The 16,445-nt window shown below is 39.2% G+C and overlaps 1 protein-coding gene across 1 annotated transcript in view; it reads left to right on the top strand.

Moving 5' to 3' along the window:
* Window positions 1-16,445, top strand: part of CDYL2 (chromodomain Y like 2) — a 60,206-nt gene that overhangs the window by 19,293 nt on the left and 24,468 nt on the right. Inside the window, exon 2 of the mRNA XM_041458986.1 lies at window positions 12,876-13,470. Coding sequence (XP_041314920.1) covers window positions 12,876-13,470 — 595 coding nt within the window. The remainder of the gene's footprint in view (window positions 1-12,875; window positions 13,471-16,445) is intronic.

Genomic DNA, 16,445 nt, shown 5'->3' with positions numbered 1-16,445 from the left:
ATCCTGGAGCACACTGCTGCCTGTGCTGCCTTTGCCTGCACTGCACAGCCCATGTGACATTCAGCAGCCAAGGGCAAGGTCTTTTCCAGAATAACACCGAATTTTTGCACAGCAAAACTAACATTTCTGGCTTTGGGGCACACTGGGCAATCATTAGCACTTTTCTGACAGACACTCTGTACTAGATTTTGTGATTAACGTATTCTGATCATTTCAAGAACAAGTCAAACGTTATTGCACGCTACATATTAAAGGAAAGTGCTCACTGCTCTAAGCTCCACCTGTAATGCTGCTAAATAACAGCAATGATCATTAGTATCCATGTAGTAGGATAGGTTTACATGGTGCTTTGTAACTATGAAAATAACATTTCAGAGTGGTAATTAGGGAAATATATACTCTCTAGGGAAATCATCTGATTATCTAAAAACAGACTTGGTTTGTTTAAATCCTCTTGCATGACCACAAAAGTTTCATGTTTCCTTGGAATTAAAATTAAGAAATTAAACATGTGCACATCATCTTGAAATCTTCAAAACACTTAATACTTTCTAACTATCTAAAAGGCAGAATCTACTTATTCCAGATACCTTACATTAGTTATTAGCCCTAAAAATATTCCAAAAGGGTGAGGTTTATGTTCCTTCACTGGACTACAGCATGTAAGCACATACAATTAACTATAAGCGTAATAAAAGCAAAACTTTTCCCAGTATTCATCAGTATTTCTGCTGAGGTACTAAGAATATAGCACCTCTCCATTGTGGGTCTTATTGTTTATTTCTGTGATATTCTTTCTATGTATGACTTTGTACACAACTGCTCTTTGGAGAGAAACAACAGTTGAAGTGTGATCAGAAATTCCATATGTTATTCCAGAGCCATATAATCCAGATGTAGTCTTTTTCCTCTGTATTCATCTTGTGAGTTTCTTTCCCCTCCCAAGCATGCCAGGAACCTTTTGGTCTTATCAGGCCATTATATTGCATATCTGCTCCCAAACTGTGAGATGAAAGCAGTGAGCACCAGTACAAAATGCACATATACAGCACAAGTTAATCTTGGGATTTTTTCCTTTTTTTTTTTTTCACTAGACTTCAAAACAGATCTGCTTCCCCAAAATTTTTATTTTGTACACTGCTCTACAAACTAATTATTTCAATGCACCTTTCCCATTTTCCACACCAGGTCTGAAATTACTTCATAGAGTGGGTGTTCTTTTTGGATGAGGCACATAAAAGCAAAGAGAACAGTTGAGATGGTGACAAGGAGTAGAAATACAAACTCTGACCTTGAAGTCCCATCTAAGCATCCTATCCTGCAGAACACTGTATTACTACTTCAGCACAAACTTCCAGGACAGGTACAGGAAACACAAGTATATTTTGATTAGCATTTTCCACTTAGCTTTGTGGTAAAGGTTTGGCAACTTACCCCTCTTATCCCTGCCTTTGATTCCATCATATTGAACAAAGAGCAAATATACAGCTGTTGCCATGGAGCATGTTATATGTTCACACCCCAGCTTAGCACATTCCTTCTTCTCCTTACACCATGAATACTGAATGCTCATTTAAACACTGAAAAGACACCGAGGAATGACTTCACAATGTATCTCAGTACTAAAACAAATCCATTTAATGACTAAGAAAATCTTTTTAACCTCATGAGCAGCTGACCTAGGTCTTCAAACCCATCTTTTTGTACATCTCAGAGTGGATGGCTCTTGCTGTATGACTGAAGGCAAATCCTAATGGTACCAGGTCAAAGAAAGTTAGAAGTTCAAAGCTGCTTGTAGGAAGCTCCCTTCCAGCTGCCTGGTGTATCTAAACTGAGATTAATTGAGTCAATTCACATCTACACACTTCCACCAATTGCACAGAACTCAGTTTTTCAAATGGAGATGCTTTTCTAAGTGAAAAAGAATTAATAAAGAATTAGTAAGTTATTAATAAATATTTTAGGCAAAATGTATTACAGAATCATATAATAATGCAGGTTGGAAGGGACTTTTGGAGATCATCTGATCCGACCCCTTGCTTAAGGCAGCACAGACTTAATTAGGTTGCTCAGAGTCTTGCTCGGTCAAGTTCTAAATATCTGTAAGAGTGGATATTCCACAATCTCTCAGGACATCTGTCCCGGTATTTGACCACATGTATGGTTTGTGCTAGGCATGACAGTGAGGACAGCAGAAGTTTATTGCTGACTCATTGACTCATTAGAATCAATTAATTAGCTATCCAATTCATAAAAGTCCTAGAAGTTAAAAGTCCTTTTTGTAAGCTCATAAACCATTTGCAAGTGGGATCTTAGTATTAAAAGCGACTCAGAGGTTTGTTATATTAAAGTGGGAATCCATTCATGAAGTATCTGGAAAACAGTTTGGGTGTTGGAGCACCAATGTGCATTGGTCTCTGCACTAACCCTCAGTTAATAACAAGCAGACAGCTGCAGCCTTCCCCAGCTCCAGTTTGTGATGGCATCGTGCCACAGAAAGAACATACACTAACCCAGTCCCAGTGAGACAAATACAGGGAATCAATCTTAGAAAAACCTACACTTATAAAAATATAATTCTGTAATTGCCCTATTCTACGGAGGGACATGGAACAAAGCCCTTTGCCACATTGCTGCAAATGCATCCAGGAGCAGCTGAGATATTCACACAGCCGCCAAGTTAGGAATCTGACTAACAAATACATGGAAAATTTCCTCAGTAATATATTCACTGCTTACATATTCAATAGTGCTTCGAGCAGAGACATTTCTAAATGGTTCCTCAGCTTCGTCAGAGTTCCAGTCTCACCCTGACGCTTGATGGGTCTGCACCATCTCTGAGCAGGAACAGAAGGTAGCTGCAGCACGGAGAGTGCACATGCCACCACAGGAACCCGTGGAGTGATCTGGGAGGCGTTTGGAGATGGGTGGGGAGATCTGTTCCTCGGCACCTGAGAAACCCCAGGGTTGTTCCTTAGGACCTCCCTGAAAGGAGTAATGGATTCCAATCTAGAGCAGCCCCTGTGACTGGAAGTACTGCCTTGGCTGAAACCTTATCACCAGGAATCATGATGACCTGAAAGAACTCAGGACTCATCAGTTAACAAGTCCTTGGCTTGAGTGAATTACCAGGGCTGACAGAGGACTCGCTGAGATCAAGGAATGGTGTCCGTCTGTTGCCAGAGGCAGCTTTAAAGAGATGTAGGGCCCGAGGCTGTGGCTGTGATGGCAGCTCCTGGGGACTCTGCATGGCCAGAGGAGTTTCAGGGCAGCGTGTGGCCAGAGCGTGCCATGCAGTGTGGTGTGGTCAGCCTGACTCACTGCAGACACTGGGACAAACCCAGATGTGTCAGTGCCTTTCACCCACCCTGGGAGCAAACAGCCTCCTCAGAGCCCAAAGCACACTTTGTTAAATCAATGGATATGTTTGCACACCCTGCGTCTCTGTGTTTACAGCACTGTCCCATATTTTAAATGCAGATTTCTCATTAGCTGCATGCAGTAAATCAGATGATTTAAGATGCATCTGTCTGATGAACATTGACAGCTTTCATAACTGCCTTTGCTGCTGTCCATAAGATAGTTTGTTCCTTCCAAGCACCAGTAGGAAGTTGGTTTTACACTGGGCAGAATTCAAATCTCAAATACAAATTAAATCTGCAGTGAAAACCAATGCAATAATTGAGGCCAAAATTTGGCCTACTGACCCTGCTCATCTGAATGCTATTTCTATGGGGATAATGATGTATTATTCTTCCTTTTTGACAATTACTTCTTCACAGATAATTTTTGAAATTTTCTGTGCCATTTTTCTGTGATGGTGCTCTGGTATCCTGGATACTTAGTTGTAATATTCTGTGCTCCTGTCATGCCATTATAGTTGCCTAAAGCATGTTTCTTTATTCCTTTTTCTGCTCTACCTTTCTTTTTGGCTCTTTCCTGTATTCTGCCACCACATTAACTTCATTTGTGTAACCACAAAAATGAAGAATTCTACTGAATTCTGAAAGAAACCTTTGTGTTTCATGAGTTTTCTTGCCTTATTATCCCACTACTTTCCAAACTGCTACTTCAGCTTTTCACTCAAAGGATCACCCCTCAGCCTTCTGTATTGTACAAAGTCATCTATTTTTAGCCCTTTCCCTTTAAAACCTATCCCTGCATGGTATTATTCACAAATTTGACTGTTACTACTTTTGCTATATGGATGTTCCAAACCAGCTGCCCCTTATTCTAGTCTGGATAGAAAGTATGAAGTGGATATATGATTTATCCTTCTCATATCACCTTATCCCAGTCCAGTCACTCATATAACATGGACAAGGTCCTGCATTTTCTTCTCCCTTCTGTGGCAGTGATGGGGAGCGATTACTGTCCTTCACATTCACACCCGAGGATTATTTTTGATTTGCTCTGTCAGGTATGTAATACTGTTGTCCTGGTTCTGGCCAGGACAGAGTTAATTTTTTGTGGTAGCCAGAAGGGGCATGGCCAGGACCCTGATGTTTTTCTGTGCCCCCTCACACAATTGCCAGGGACAGGGAAAGGGACTCTTCCAGGGAGAGGGGGTTTCTTCCAGTCAAGAAAATGTGGTAGAGGGAGCTGTCTGGTATTGTTTACTTACAGGGAGTTTTTCTGTGAGAATTATTTATTTTCTTATACCTCTTGTTGCTGTTGCTCTTAATTTTTATCTCATTTCTGTTTCCAGTAAATTGTTCGTGTCTCAACCCATGGTCTTTGCCTTTTGTGTCTCCAGTTGGAGGGGGAGGGAGAACAGAGTGTGGTTTTAGTGGGAGTACTAAATTGGAGAATATAATTTCTAAGCCATGACAATAATTTAAAAAATAGTTATATCTCCCTGTGTGCAAGAGCTGCAAAATGCATACTGCCACTGGAGATTCTTTACACAAAAACCGCTGTTTCATATCCTAGTTCTAGAGTAACTACATCTCCTTGTCCATTTGTCTTGTTTTTGAACCCAGAGCCTTCATTTTTACCAAACTGTCATTTCAATCCTTGAAAATCTCTGCAAAACTATTGCATTACCCTGCTTTAGATATCGCTGTACAATCCACTTTGAGCCCTTTAATACAGGACAGACCAGTGTCCCCTTGTAGCCCAGTCTCTTTGCCGTGTCACCTATGCAAGCCTCCCTGTTCAGTTGGTAAATCCTCTCTGAACATCTGAAATCCCAAATCCTCAGCACCTATAGACACATGTAGTGAAGCAGGGCTTCCCAAAGCCAAGGCTTTCACATCTCTGTGCTCAAGTTTACCACTTTGCTGTAAAAGGGCTAAGAAAATATTTTTCTACCTACCCCACAGGAACATGTGGGTTTTTTTATGACAGTCGTACCAGTAGCATTTGGAAAGCAATGACTCACTGAGTAGCAGCACAGCAAATAGTTCAAATATTTGTTTATGCTGTATTATAGCTAAACCTTTGTGTTTTTTTAATGTGGAATCTTCACTTCTGACTAAGCTTTGGGATGGATGTAAAAGTGTTGAACTGAAGTCCTGGCCTTGAGTTGAATCTGAATGAAGCCCATATGGTGAAGAAAAATACTGTGTAAACTGTACAAAAAACACCAAAAAAAGCCATAACTGAACAAGTTAGAGAAGAAAAAACTGCCAATGAATATAAAAAGAAAACAGCATTAATCTTTTTCTAATGATTTCAGGTAAAATTTTCATGTAAATTAATAATTGCTTCCTGCATTTCTGGAGTTGCTTTAATGTTGAAGAGCACCTTTAGTGATAGTAATATTTTTATTTTTTAAGTATTACTTAACACATTTCAAAATCTGTTTGGAAACATGAGTATTTTTAACAAATTCCAAGCAGTTCTACTGAGAGAACAGTGATCTGTTCATATAAACACTGGTTTGCTTAGAAGTCTCTTCAGGTCATGCTCCTATTCCTATAAACTTGTTTTAAAATAAAAAAAACCCTAAAATCTTCATGGCTTAAATCCCAGGGATTCCTACTTAGATTTTACTTGCACGTAAGTAAATAGGGAATAACTGTGCTGACTTGTAGTACTTAAAGGAAGTATAGGCAGATTCAGAACCATACTAAGTTGTGCTGAGCCCTTCTTTGCTGATAAACACACACATTTCCCACACACACGCTCTCAGATAGTAGAAAACTGGAGAATCCCATTGAATTTGGCAGAAATTAGTTGTGCCAGCAAGTTTCTTGTGGATGTGTTCAGAACTGACCACTTTTTAGCATAAAGAACACCAAGAATTTGGGATGTCCTGCTTCTTGCTTTCTTTTCAACAATTATCACTGAAATACAATAACAGACTGATTTATTGTACAAAAGAAAACAGAGATTTGATAAATAAAATGTGCTTTAAAATAAACAGAAATCCCCATATTTTTTGGATTTCCAAAATGTTGTATGTGATGATAATGCCTGTAAGTGAAAAGGATTTCAAACTTTTATGGAGGAACAGATCCAAAGAGGTCTCCCCCATATTGCATAATAATTTTTGATGGCGTGGATGCACTCTTGGATTACAAAGGAAAAACTCCTGTTCTTCCTCTATATAAAGAATATTCTCAAGATTTCCTTAATCTGCTGCTATAAAAGATTTTTTCATTCACTTCTTTTGCAACTTTGACAACATGCCTGCTTTCCAAATGAAAGCCTAAAACATTTTAAACAAAATTAATGCATTTAGGAAGGAACAGCTGTTTGCTGGGCAACCTATGAGCAATAGGCCTGGACAGAAATATGTTCTGTATCACAAACATGTCCAATATGAAAGGGTCTGTATGATGTAATTGCCTACAATGACTGGGACTACACTGGTTGACCAAAAAGTCTCTGATTCCTGTGTCATCTGTCAAGTTTCCTGTTCTAGGTTGGTGTTAGTTTGTACAAAAACCTCTTCCCTCCAGTGCAACACTGTTGTGTATATTCTTATTCCTCTTTGCTCCAAAACCCACAATGATTGTGGCACTTCTCCCACAGGTGTAGCTTATACACGTATGCTTCAATATCCTAAGAAAAGAAAGTGATGTAGATTACATCCTTAAATTTATAGCAGGAGATGGAAATGGCTTTAACAGACTGAGAGATTTGAGCACTCTTAAGTTCTGACCAGGAAATGTCTTTTGGAAACAACACATGAGAGGACAGGGTTATGAAAATGGGTCCTGTTGGTAGAGTGAGCAGCAGGGACAGATGGGACCAAGGGGGAACCAGGGCCCCAGTGTGGGAGTGGAGATGCAGCACTAGGACACATTTGAAGAGAGTCAGAAAACAACAAGAGAGACAATACCAGAATTTCAGTTTCAGTGAGACTGAATTTCACAGAAAGATGAGACTTCCCAGAAAGCTGGTGTAAGGTCACTGAAGATGTGAGTGTTCATGGAAGCTGTGGTTGGTTCAGGCCCTCAGATTGGATCTCTGCTGCTAATGAAGGGAAACTCTCTCTGCCAGAAGGCCCCTTACACAAATGTTGCTCAGGGAAGGTAATTTACAAAGTGTACTTCAGCAGCAAAGTGTTGGGTCCAGAAAAGAGGGATGTGAAAACACCACATTGAGCAGTAACTTCTAGCAGCTGCACCACTGCTGTAAATACAACTGATGGCATTGCACTCCTGGTTTTCCATCTCAACCCCAACCATGGAATCTCACAGCAGGACACCTCTGCAGTGTTACTGTCTCTCAGGAGGGGAGCATCACAGGTGCAGGACAGGGAGCAGCAGGGGATCTCACAGCATTTATTTGTTCTGTTGTGAGTCTTCCCATATCTGTGTTGAAGGACACATATACCCAATGCAGTGGTTTCCATCCCAGTGGTTTCCATACCAGGCTGATAGGCTGTTCCAAGTGAAAATGCAGAAGTTGCAGGAGTCCCTTACTAAGTTTTAAGATCTCTTCTGATTCTAAGAAAATTGGAAAACAGAAATGCTTAAAAAGAAAAAAAAAAAAAGAAAAAAAAAACAAATAAAAGCAATGTCTTTTCAGATTAATGGGGTGTTCACTGATTTTCCTGGGAAGTTGTCATTTGATGTTTTGCCTAAGGGTAATTCTGATGAAGAATGGCTTCCCTTTTGTTTTTAAGAATATCTAGCCCTTTCACTTTCATTGTGGCCTTCCAGGTAACAACACAAATTTAGTACTGAAGGGGTTTCATAGCTGGACCTGCTCCATGGGTCAGATTCTGAAGAGAGTCCCAGCAGCCATTCCACTGTTATTTTTCTGACATGAGTACTGGCTGCTTCAGAAGATATGTTGCCATAATTTTTGTACATCTGGAACAAATGCTCCAATTACCAGATTTTGTGAAATCAAATACAAATACAAGAAAAAACAAGTTACAAAGGCAAGAAAGCAAAAGATTTACTGCTAATGAGATAGAGTATTTCTCAAAGCAAAGGTAACAAAAAGGGGGAAGGTAGGGCAATACCGCATTTTTAAAGACAAACATGTTGAATCAGATGGCCTTTATCTCTTTCAGAAATCTTGCTGCCTTTCCTTCTTTGGCATTTTCTTCAAATACCCTTCCAACACCCTCAGGCACAACATGGGACAAAGACCTCCAATGAAAAAACCCACATAAACCAGTACAAGTCCTGTAATCATAGTAATGAAAGGCAGTTTTTCTAGTGTCTGTCATGCAGTTGCTCTGATGCTCTGAAGAGTTCACTAACAGAGACCATCTGAACACCAGTGATTACAGTCTAAATTGCTTACATGGATGTGCATGGCAAGAGGAGATGACATGTATTTATTTTGGAAATCACCAAGTAGATATGCAACCTTCCAAATGTTTCTAGAAGTTTACTGATCTCCCAGAAGGTATTTTCTGGGAGCACAAGGATTTTTATTTATGTTCTTCAGAGCTGTGAACTGAGATGAGTATGCTGTGCTTTGCTTTATAGTTACAGCTGTAGAAATAATTCCATAGGAATTATCATTTTTTAACTTAGCCTAGATTTAATTTTTTTGATAAGCAAACAATAACATTGTGTGGTTAAATGATTTTGACGCAGAATTTTCTGTGAAGGAAGGGTGGTGGGGTTGTTGTACTCTGCATATTTAAGCAAAACACTTAAGTTTATGAAGCTCTAGATAGATGTACTTTAATCCACTAATGTATTATTTTATTTCACATGAAGTAGAATGCAGATATATTTTAAAGGCTTTTTATTTATGACTTTCATCCTAGTTTGTACAGCTGGGTATAGAGCTAGGTTTAAGGCTACTTGGAAGCTAAAAAGTGTGTTGCAAATGCATTTGCACAGATGCCATGTTCTTATTCTATTTGTTCTCTTTAAAAGTATTTATATGGTAACATATCAGAACCTCAGTTCATCCAGAATTAGCCAGCGGGGGCAGGGAGAGAGAATCCAGGGAAGTGATGGTACATTACTTTTCTAGCAATCTTTTAACTGTGGTACCTCTACAAGGTTTGTTTGTAGTCATTGCACTTTTATTAAATTTAACTCCTTAGTTTTCCAAAGCAAATATAGTGAAATCATGGATTTGGCAACTGTAACTGCCAGGGTCACTTTTGGGAACATGTTACTCAGTTCTGATTAAAGATGGAAGTGAGGGGGAAAATGGAAAATCAGACACTGAAGCCCTAGATATTTCCTGCATATTCTCAGAAACATGTATTGCTTATTCTAGGGGAGGATTTAAAGTATTATTTCCATTAATCACTAGCTGTCACAGAATTATTTCTCATTAAGAGAACTGATATGATTTGCGCAACCTTAAGTAAATACAGAAGGATTATTATTTCACATAGTACCTGTTAAAGCAAATACACATCATTAAAAAAAACAAAGTAGTGATGTTTGTTGTTACTGTGGACTGTGGATAGAAGGAAAATGAGACAGACAGTAGCAGGTGTGGCTAAAACCCTGATATTTATGCCTCCCCTGAAGCACTTCCCAGTGGCACCTAAAGGGGATAAATATTACTGAAGAACTTAAAGCCCTGTGACAGAAAAGGGACCATGTTGAGAGGTCAAGTATATTTGATGCTACCCTCAGATGCATTTAGTGAACAATGAGGCATTAATGAGGACAGGAAAATACCTACTCAGACTTTTAATGCATCATTAGTCAAGCCACTGGGTATTATGGTTGAACTAAAAAAAATCAAGGAAAACAAACTAATTTTGGATTATACCACATTTTTTTCATTTTCTCCCTAGCAAAACAATAACTGAAAAGAGGGCTGATCAGAAACAAAACATTTTGTCTTCAGTTTATTTAGTCTTTTAGTTAGTTAAATTTGAACATTGGCAGTTTTGTTCTGAAAATGCTGTAATGAAATGCTTACCCAAATATATTTGCTTTCTGAACTTTTTTTCAGAAACTATTTATTAAATTTGACCCAATTTCATGACTACTTTTATTCTCCCTTCTCCCTGTTTAAGTGGTTAATCACATCCTCCGTTGCCATTATTTTATTTCCCAGGAACAAAGACTACTCATATTTTCTCCTTTTATCCTCCTAATTGAAATGCAGGATGCCTCATCACCAAAATACTTGAGTGTGTTCCATATTAAACAACACCCTCCACAAAACCTCTTCACATGGAGCAATAATGTGAAAATAAGAAATCTGTGTACTTAAAGATACGTGCACAAGTGCAAAAAGATGAGGGTGGAGAGATGGTTTTTGTATGTGATCCCAAAAAAAGGTATTTGTCCATTCTTTCTGAGGTTCTTCCTTCAGTGAGCAAGTTGGGGAACAAAGCTGGTGCAATCCCTCAAAAAAAAAAGACAAGTAACTCTCAAGTAGCACCAAACTGACACAGTTTGTGTTCCAAGTGCAAAGTCCTCAATTTAAAGGGAGGGGAATGCATGTACTTGTTTATCTGGTACAGACAGAGAAGCAGTAACTCAGACTCTCCAGTACTGATAGCTGTGGTCTACCAAGTTTAGCAGCAATTTAATTTTTTCCCCAGGACATACATGTATGTGTTTTGCTTCTTGCTATAGCAAGCTGCAGTAATTAAGGTAACAAATCCATAGGCAGCCCACACAGAGTTCCGTGGTTCAATGTACAGTTTTTCTGGCTAGTCCCTGATAGGAAGATGAAAGTATTTTAAAGCCAAGGCTAATTTGGACAGCTGCTCTCTATAAAGTCAACAAGATCATAATAAGTCTACTATTAGTTTGACAATTGAAAGCCACACATTCCACATGAGGAAAAAAAAAAAAGTTCATTCATTTTGTGAAGGCTTTTTCCTCTTTTCAGACAAATTATCTCAAACTTGCCTAGGCTGAGCTTCAGTTAATTGTTTTGCCTCTCTGAGCAATCCTGAAGGGGACTGTGCTAAATTCAGAGTAAAGAGGATGCCTTGCTTTGCTTCTGAGGTGGTTCTGTGTAGATATTTGATAAGGCAGGGCACAGGAAGGAGCTGTTTGAGATGCTGCAGTGGGAGCCCTGGAGATGGAGGAAGGTGTCCACTATGACTCAGATACAGATATCTTAGCACAGTTCCCATGTAAATGAACTGAGATAGAAGTATAATGTTTAGTTGCTAATTACATTTAGACCCCTTTGGGGAACCCACCAAGATTTCTATGAACATACAGTTCCAGCCAGTGAACAGACAGAATTAATCCATTGGTTTGCTTTAACAAGGGACCTAAAATGAACAATTACTTACACTGCTGTGATTGCCCTTCTTCAAGGTTAAATTCTCCTTACAGATTCCACTGTTGTTCTTCACATGAAATGATTTTTCATTGAGGAGCAGTGAAAGCTGTTACATGATCTATCCATTTATTTATTCTTCTAAATTAACAATACTGCTTTGGGTTAATGATAATAATTTTTTTTTCATCAGTGGGATCTTTATCCTTCAGAAACCACATATTAAAAACAAAATTTAAAAATTAAAGAATGAAAAAAAAACAAAACCTATGAGAGTCTTTGAAATTCTCCTTATCATAACTGCTCTTCCAGCATTGACTTTTCATGACAGCTATATGTAACAAAAACTGTTTGTTCTAAAAGCCCTCCCTACTTTCCCCACATTACCAAGTATTATTCCAACACTTAATTCCTACTGCCATTACAACATTTTTCCCAATGACTTGGTCTGAATTTCACTTGGTGCAGTTTAATCCCAACTTGCTGCCACTGGTGTGTTTGGATTTTCCTCTGAATTCTCCCTCTAGTTGAGGCTTGACCAGCGTCCAGGTTCCACAGTATAATGATGAAGTTAATTCACATTTAGGGTACAAGCCAATACAGTCCATTAGCCCTTGGTGTAGAAATGTTCCTGACAATGACATTCTCCAGCACAGGCTGATAAAATTCATTCCTTCAACATAAGAATCCTGCCTTAATGCCCTTTGCTATTTTATTTTGTAATTGGTGCATTCAAAAATTTTGTGTATTTACTCAAATATTGAATTCCTAAAAATACAAATTTGTGTAAGTTGGAAGCAGCAAAGTGGATGTACACTACTGCAAATAAGATCTTTGGTGTAAAATACTGCAATTTGGTGTCATCAGTTCTCTGTTCAAGGTAGTTTCAATACGCAAAGACTGGGGCAGCTTCTAGGGACAAAATACATGTGTGGATTCAGGAGAATGATCAGCAACAAAAACCACTTTGCTGGACTCTGAAATAAGAGATAGCTGAGGAATGTAAAGCAGCAGTCTCATTTTGCAACCAGATTTTCAAAGAAATTGTGCTTTCATTAATGATCTCTGTCTTGTTTCTTCACACTGGAGCTATTGCAAGTGTCCAGATTAGATTTGAGGATGTGTTTATGTCTCTTTCAAAGTTTTCAGAATGGCCTTGCTGTCACTGGGGCTCTGCGTTTCACTCCTGTACTGTTCATGGGAGCTCTTTCTAATACAGTTTTGGTTTTTCCTTTTAGGTAGAGAGGATTGTAGACAAAAGGAAGAACAAGAAGGGCAAATGGGAATATCTTATTAGGTGGAAAGGCTATGGGAGCAATGAAGACACCTGGGAACCTGAACACCACCTACTCCATTGTGAGGAATTTATTGATGAGTTCAACAGACTACACGTTACCAGAGAGAAGAGATCCAGGCATGGGAAACAGGGCAGCGCACCGAAATTACTGCGGGAGAGCCGAGGGTCGTCTGTTGAGAAAATATCACACAGACCTTCTGAATCTGGGAAGTCTAAAGGATCAACACACAAAAGGAAGAGAATTAATCCATCTCATCAAAAACAGAAACGAGGATATGCAGCAAAGCCAGGATCTGCAAATGACAGGGCTGCTAAAACTGTGACTTACCGAACTACTCCCAGCGGTTTACAGATTATGCCACTGAAAAAGCCACATAATGGTCTGCAGAATGGAGATGGCAGCCATGAGAAAGATTCTAGACATTTTGGGAATGGCTCACAGCAGCAAAACGTGGATTTAAATGATCACGAAGGAGAACAAAACTTGCCCAGCGTGTTGGAAGTCAGTAACAATTCCCCTGTTGTGAATGGAATTGGTATGTGATTTAAACAACTCCTCTGTGCGGGAGGGGGTGTTAATTGCAGCAACTGCAAACAGGGCCCACTCGTGGAAAAACTGTTGTCACACAAGTGATATGGTGAGAAGCACACAAACAAGTTCCACACTTTCCCTACATATTATACACTTTTTTTTATCAGTTGGCTTCTCTCTTTCCCTTTCCCACGGAGTGATGCGAAGCAGTGTGGGCTCTGTCACGAGATTTGCAGTGTAAATCCCTATGGGAAGTGAGGACAGGGCATGGAGTAGGAATGACAACTGAGATACGTGTAATGCTGCAACTTTGGGTTTGTGTATCACCACATAACAAATCACTACTCAGTTAGGTGTGCTCAAACCCAGTGGTCTAGAGAAACCAGAATTATTTTTGAATTAATACCACTCTTGCTAAAGTGCCCTGGAAAGTGTGGCTGAATAAGATTCAAGTTCTCAGCAATAATGCTTGTCATAGTCAGGAGCACTCAGAACAGCCAGGTCCTTGTGTCTGACAGTGACTGGACACATAAAAGTCTTAAGACAGACTTTAGAGGAAGGTACAAACAGTCTTGAAGTGAACAAGAAGATATAGGGGAAATGTCTCTCTAATCCTCATATTTACTGACTGGCTTAGTTCTCAAGGAATAAGGTTTATATTCTCTACAAAAACTATTCAACTTAATGGAAATTAAATAGCTTCTCATTATCTATATGTGTCCAATCTTTATGGTTTGTTTGTTTGTTTGTTTTTAATCCTACCAAATTTACAGCCTCAGTGGTGTTTTGTGACAGTAATTTCCAGGAGCTAACAATAAGATGCACATTTTATTTAATCAGGATTTGGGATTTGGGATTTTGTTGGAGGGGAGTTGACCTTTACTTTCATTGAATAGCCTGTATGAAGGGATGAAGTGGAGGATGCCCTGTCAGTCAGTAGGCAGCCCCAGCCTTTTCAGCCTTCCTACCTCCTGGAAGGCTTTACTGATTCCTGAGAGTTTTGAGTATCTTCTTGTGCCATTGGTGTGGGAGGTGGTTTTAATACCTTTTAAAAACAGCAGGAGCTGTTCCAAATGATTTCCCACTGCTTACTGATACAGTGATGATAGAACCTTTGGAGAATTATTTTTTCTGCTCTTACACACTGCATAAAGGTTTTCATTGACTGATCCACAGTTGCTCTTGGGGGTTTTTTTCCTTCCTTGTTACAGTTAATTTAGAACACAGCTTTATGTATGATCCCTTTCACTATGCATTTAATCTGCTTTACTGTTGCCAATTCACCTTTTTATTTTGATTCAGTGAAGCTCTTCAAAATCTTTCTTAGTTTTCACTCTACTTATTTTGTATTGCCTTCAAGTTTTCCTCTCATATTTCTCTTCCCAGCTCATTAATACATACATTAAATAAACTAATCCTCCTTCAGGTCCTTGGGACAGCCAACTTGACATGATGAAAAGTAACCATTTGTTCCAATTATTTATTTTTATTAGCTACTTTCTGTAGTCCATGATAGTACTCATTTCCTTAACAGCTTCTGGTGAATTGCCCTGCCAAAAACTTTTCAGAAGTCAACATAAATTATATCACCCTGCTTTCCATTTTCCACCCTACTGGCAACCTGGCAAATGCTCCTTGATTTGGGAAGGAGAACTGACCTTGCCCAGTCTTACTGGCCATATGTGATAGCTACTGGCATCTTTCAAACCAGGCATCAAATATGCTATTAACAACTCCCAAACCAGAAAAGTGCATGGTCAGATTTAAATGCATAAGTATTCCTGATTATGCCAATGAAATTTGAAGTTAAATCACTTAAAAGTGTATGTTGGCTTTTGCATTTTGAGGAGTTTGAGCTCATGTAAGAATGCTTAAAATGTTACCTGCTTCTTTAAAAAATTTGCATATCTAATTACAGATATGTATAACGTTTTAGTGTTTTTCCAACTGTTTCTAATTAAGTTTTTTCTAATAATTTATTTTATGTTATTAGTGGAGAAGTTCTGATACAAAATGTATCTTTGAAATGCATTAATTCCCATATTTTAGAATTTTTTGTTTAATGAAGAACTGAAGGGTCACAAAGAACTGTAAGGTCAAATGAGCCTCTCCTTTGTCCCCACAAGAGCTAAGGAATGGCCTCCATCACCCCTGACTGAATAATCTCTGGCAGACAGCTCTCATTCAGTGGAAAGCTGCTTTGCCTGAGCAGCCAGGTGTTCTCTCCTGGCCCAAGAGCTGATCTCTGCAGCTCCTTTCAAGCAGTTCTTTATGACAGCTTTTGTGCTCTCCAAATCCATCACTTGTGTTCTGTATTTTGTTCCCCTTGCACTCTGTAGGCAAAAGGAAGAGATCTTTAAATCTCTGCCTGGTTCTTTTCTGAAAAGCCCATACTCAGCAGCTCTGCCAAGGTCAGAAATCCCTCGAGTCCTGCTGTGGGATACCCAACACACACAGAGTGGAGAAGACCACAAAGAGGAGAGATGAGACTGCCTGAGTAATAGCAGACAGAAATTGGTGAAGTAGGGTCAAAATCAAATCACTAGTTTTTTTCTTAATAATGCCCTGCAAGCTTGAGAGAAGCCACATTTCCTGATACAGTGTCTGAAACATCAAGTGGAAGTAACTTACACTACTCTTCACCAAGTCCAACAATTTCCTGAACTCCCTCAGTATTCACACTCACACAGAGGATGCCAGTGTGATTCTGCCCTGTGTCCCATTATTATCACAGAAACCCACACTAAAACCAGGCTGAAATTTTACAAATTACAAATTAAGAAAGTTTCAGAGAAAAATGCCCAGTTTGTTGAATAACTGAAATTTCATTCCAAACTTCTTGCGTTTCAAAACTTTCTCCAAATCTGAGCCAAGGTCCTAAGGCTGTGTCCCTGGGGAGCAGGAGCAGTGTGGCAGCCTGCTTGGCAGGACTCCCACGTTTAGCTTGGAGGCAGCCAGCTATGCCAGAGGTTTCAGGCA

Source organism: Pyrgilauda ruficollis, unplaced genomic scaffold (assembly GCF_017590135.1).
Source record: "Pyrgilauda ruficollis isolate IOZ18807 unplaced genomic scaffold, ASM1759013v1 scaffold13, whole genome shotgun sequence".
Classification (NCBI taxonomy): Eukaryota; Metazoa; Chordata; class Aves; order Passeriformes; family Passeridae; genus Pyrgilauda; species Pyrgilauda ruficollis.
Note: the sequence above shows the minus strand (reverse complement) of the source record. Positions and strands in the feature narration are given on the sequence as shown.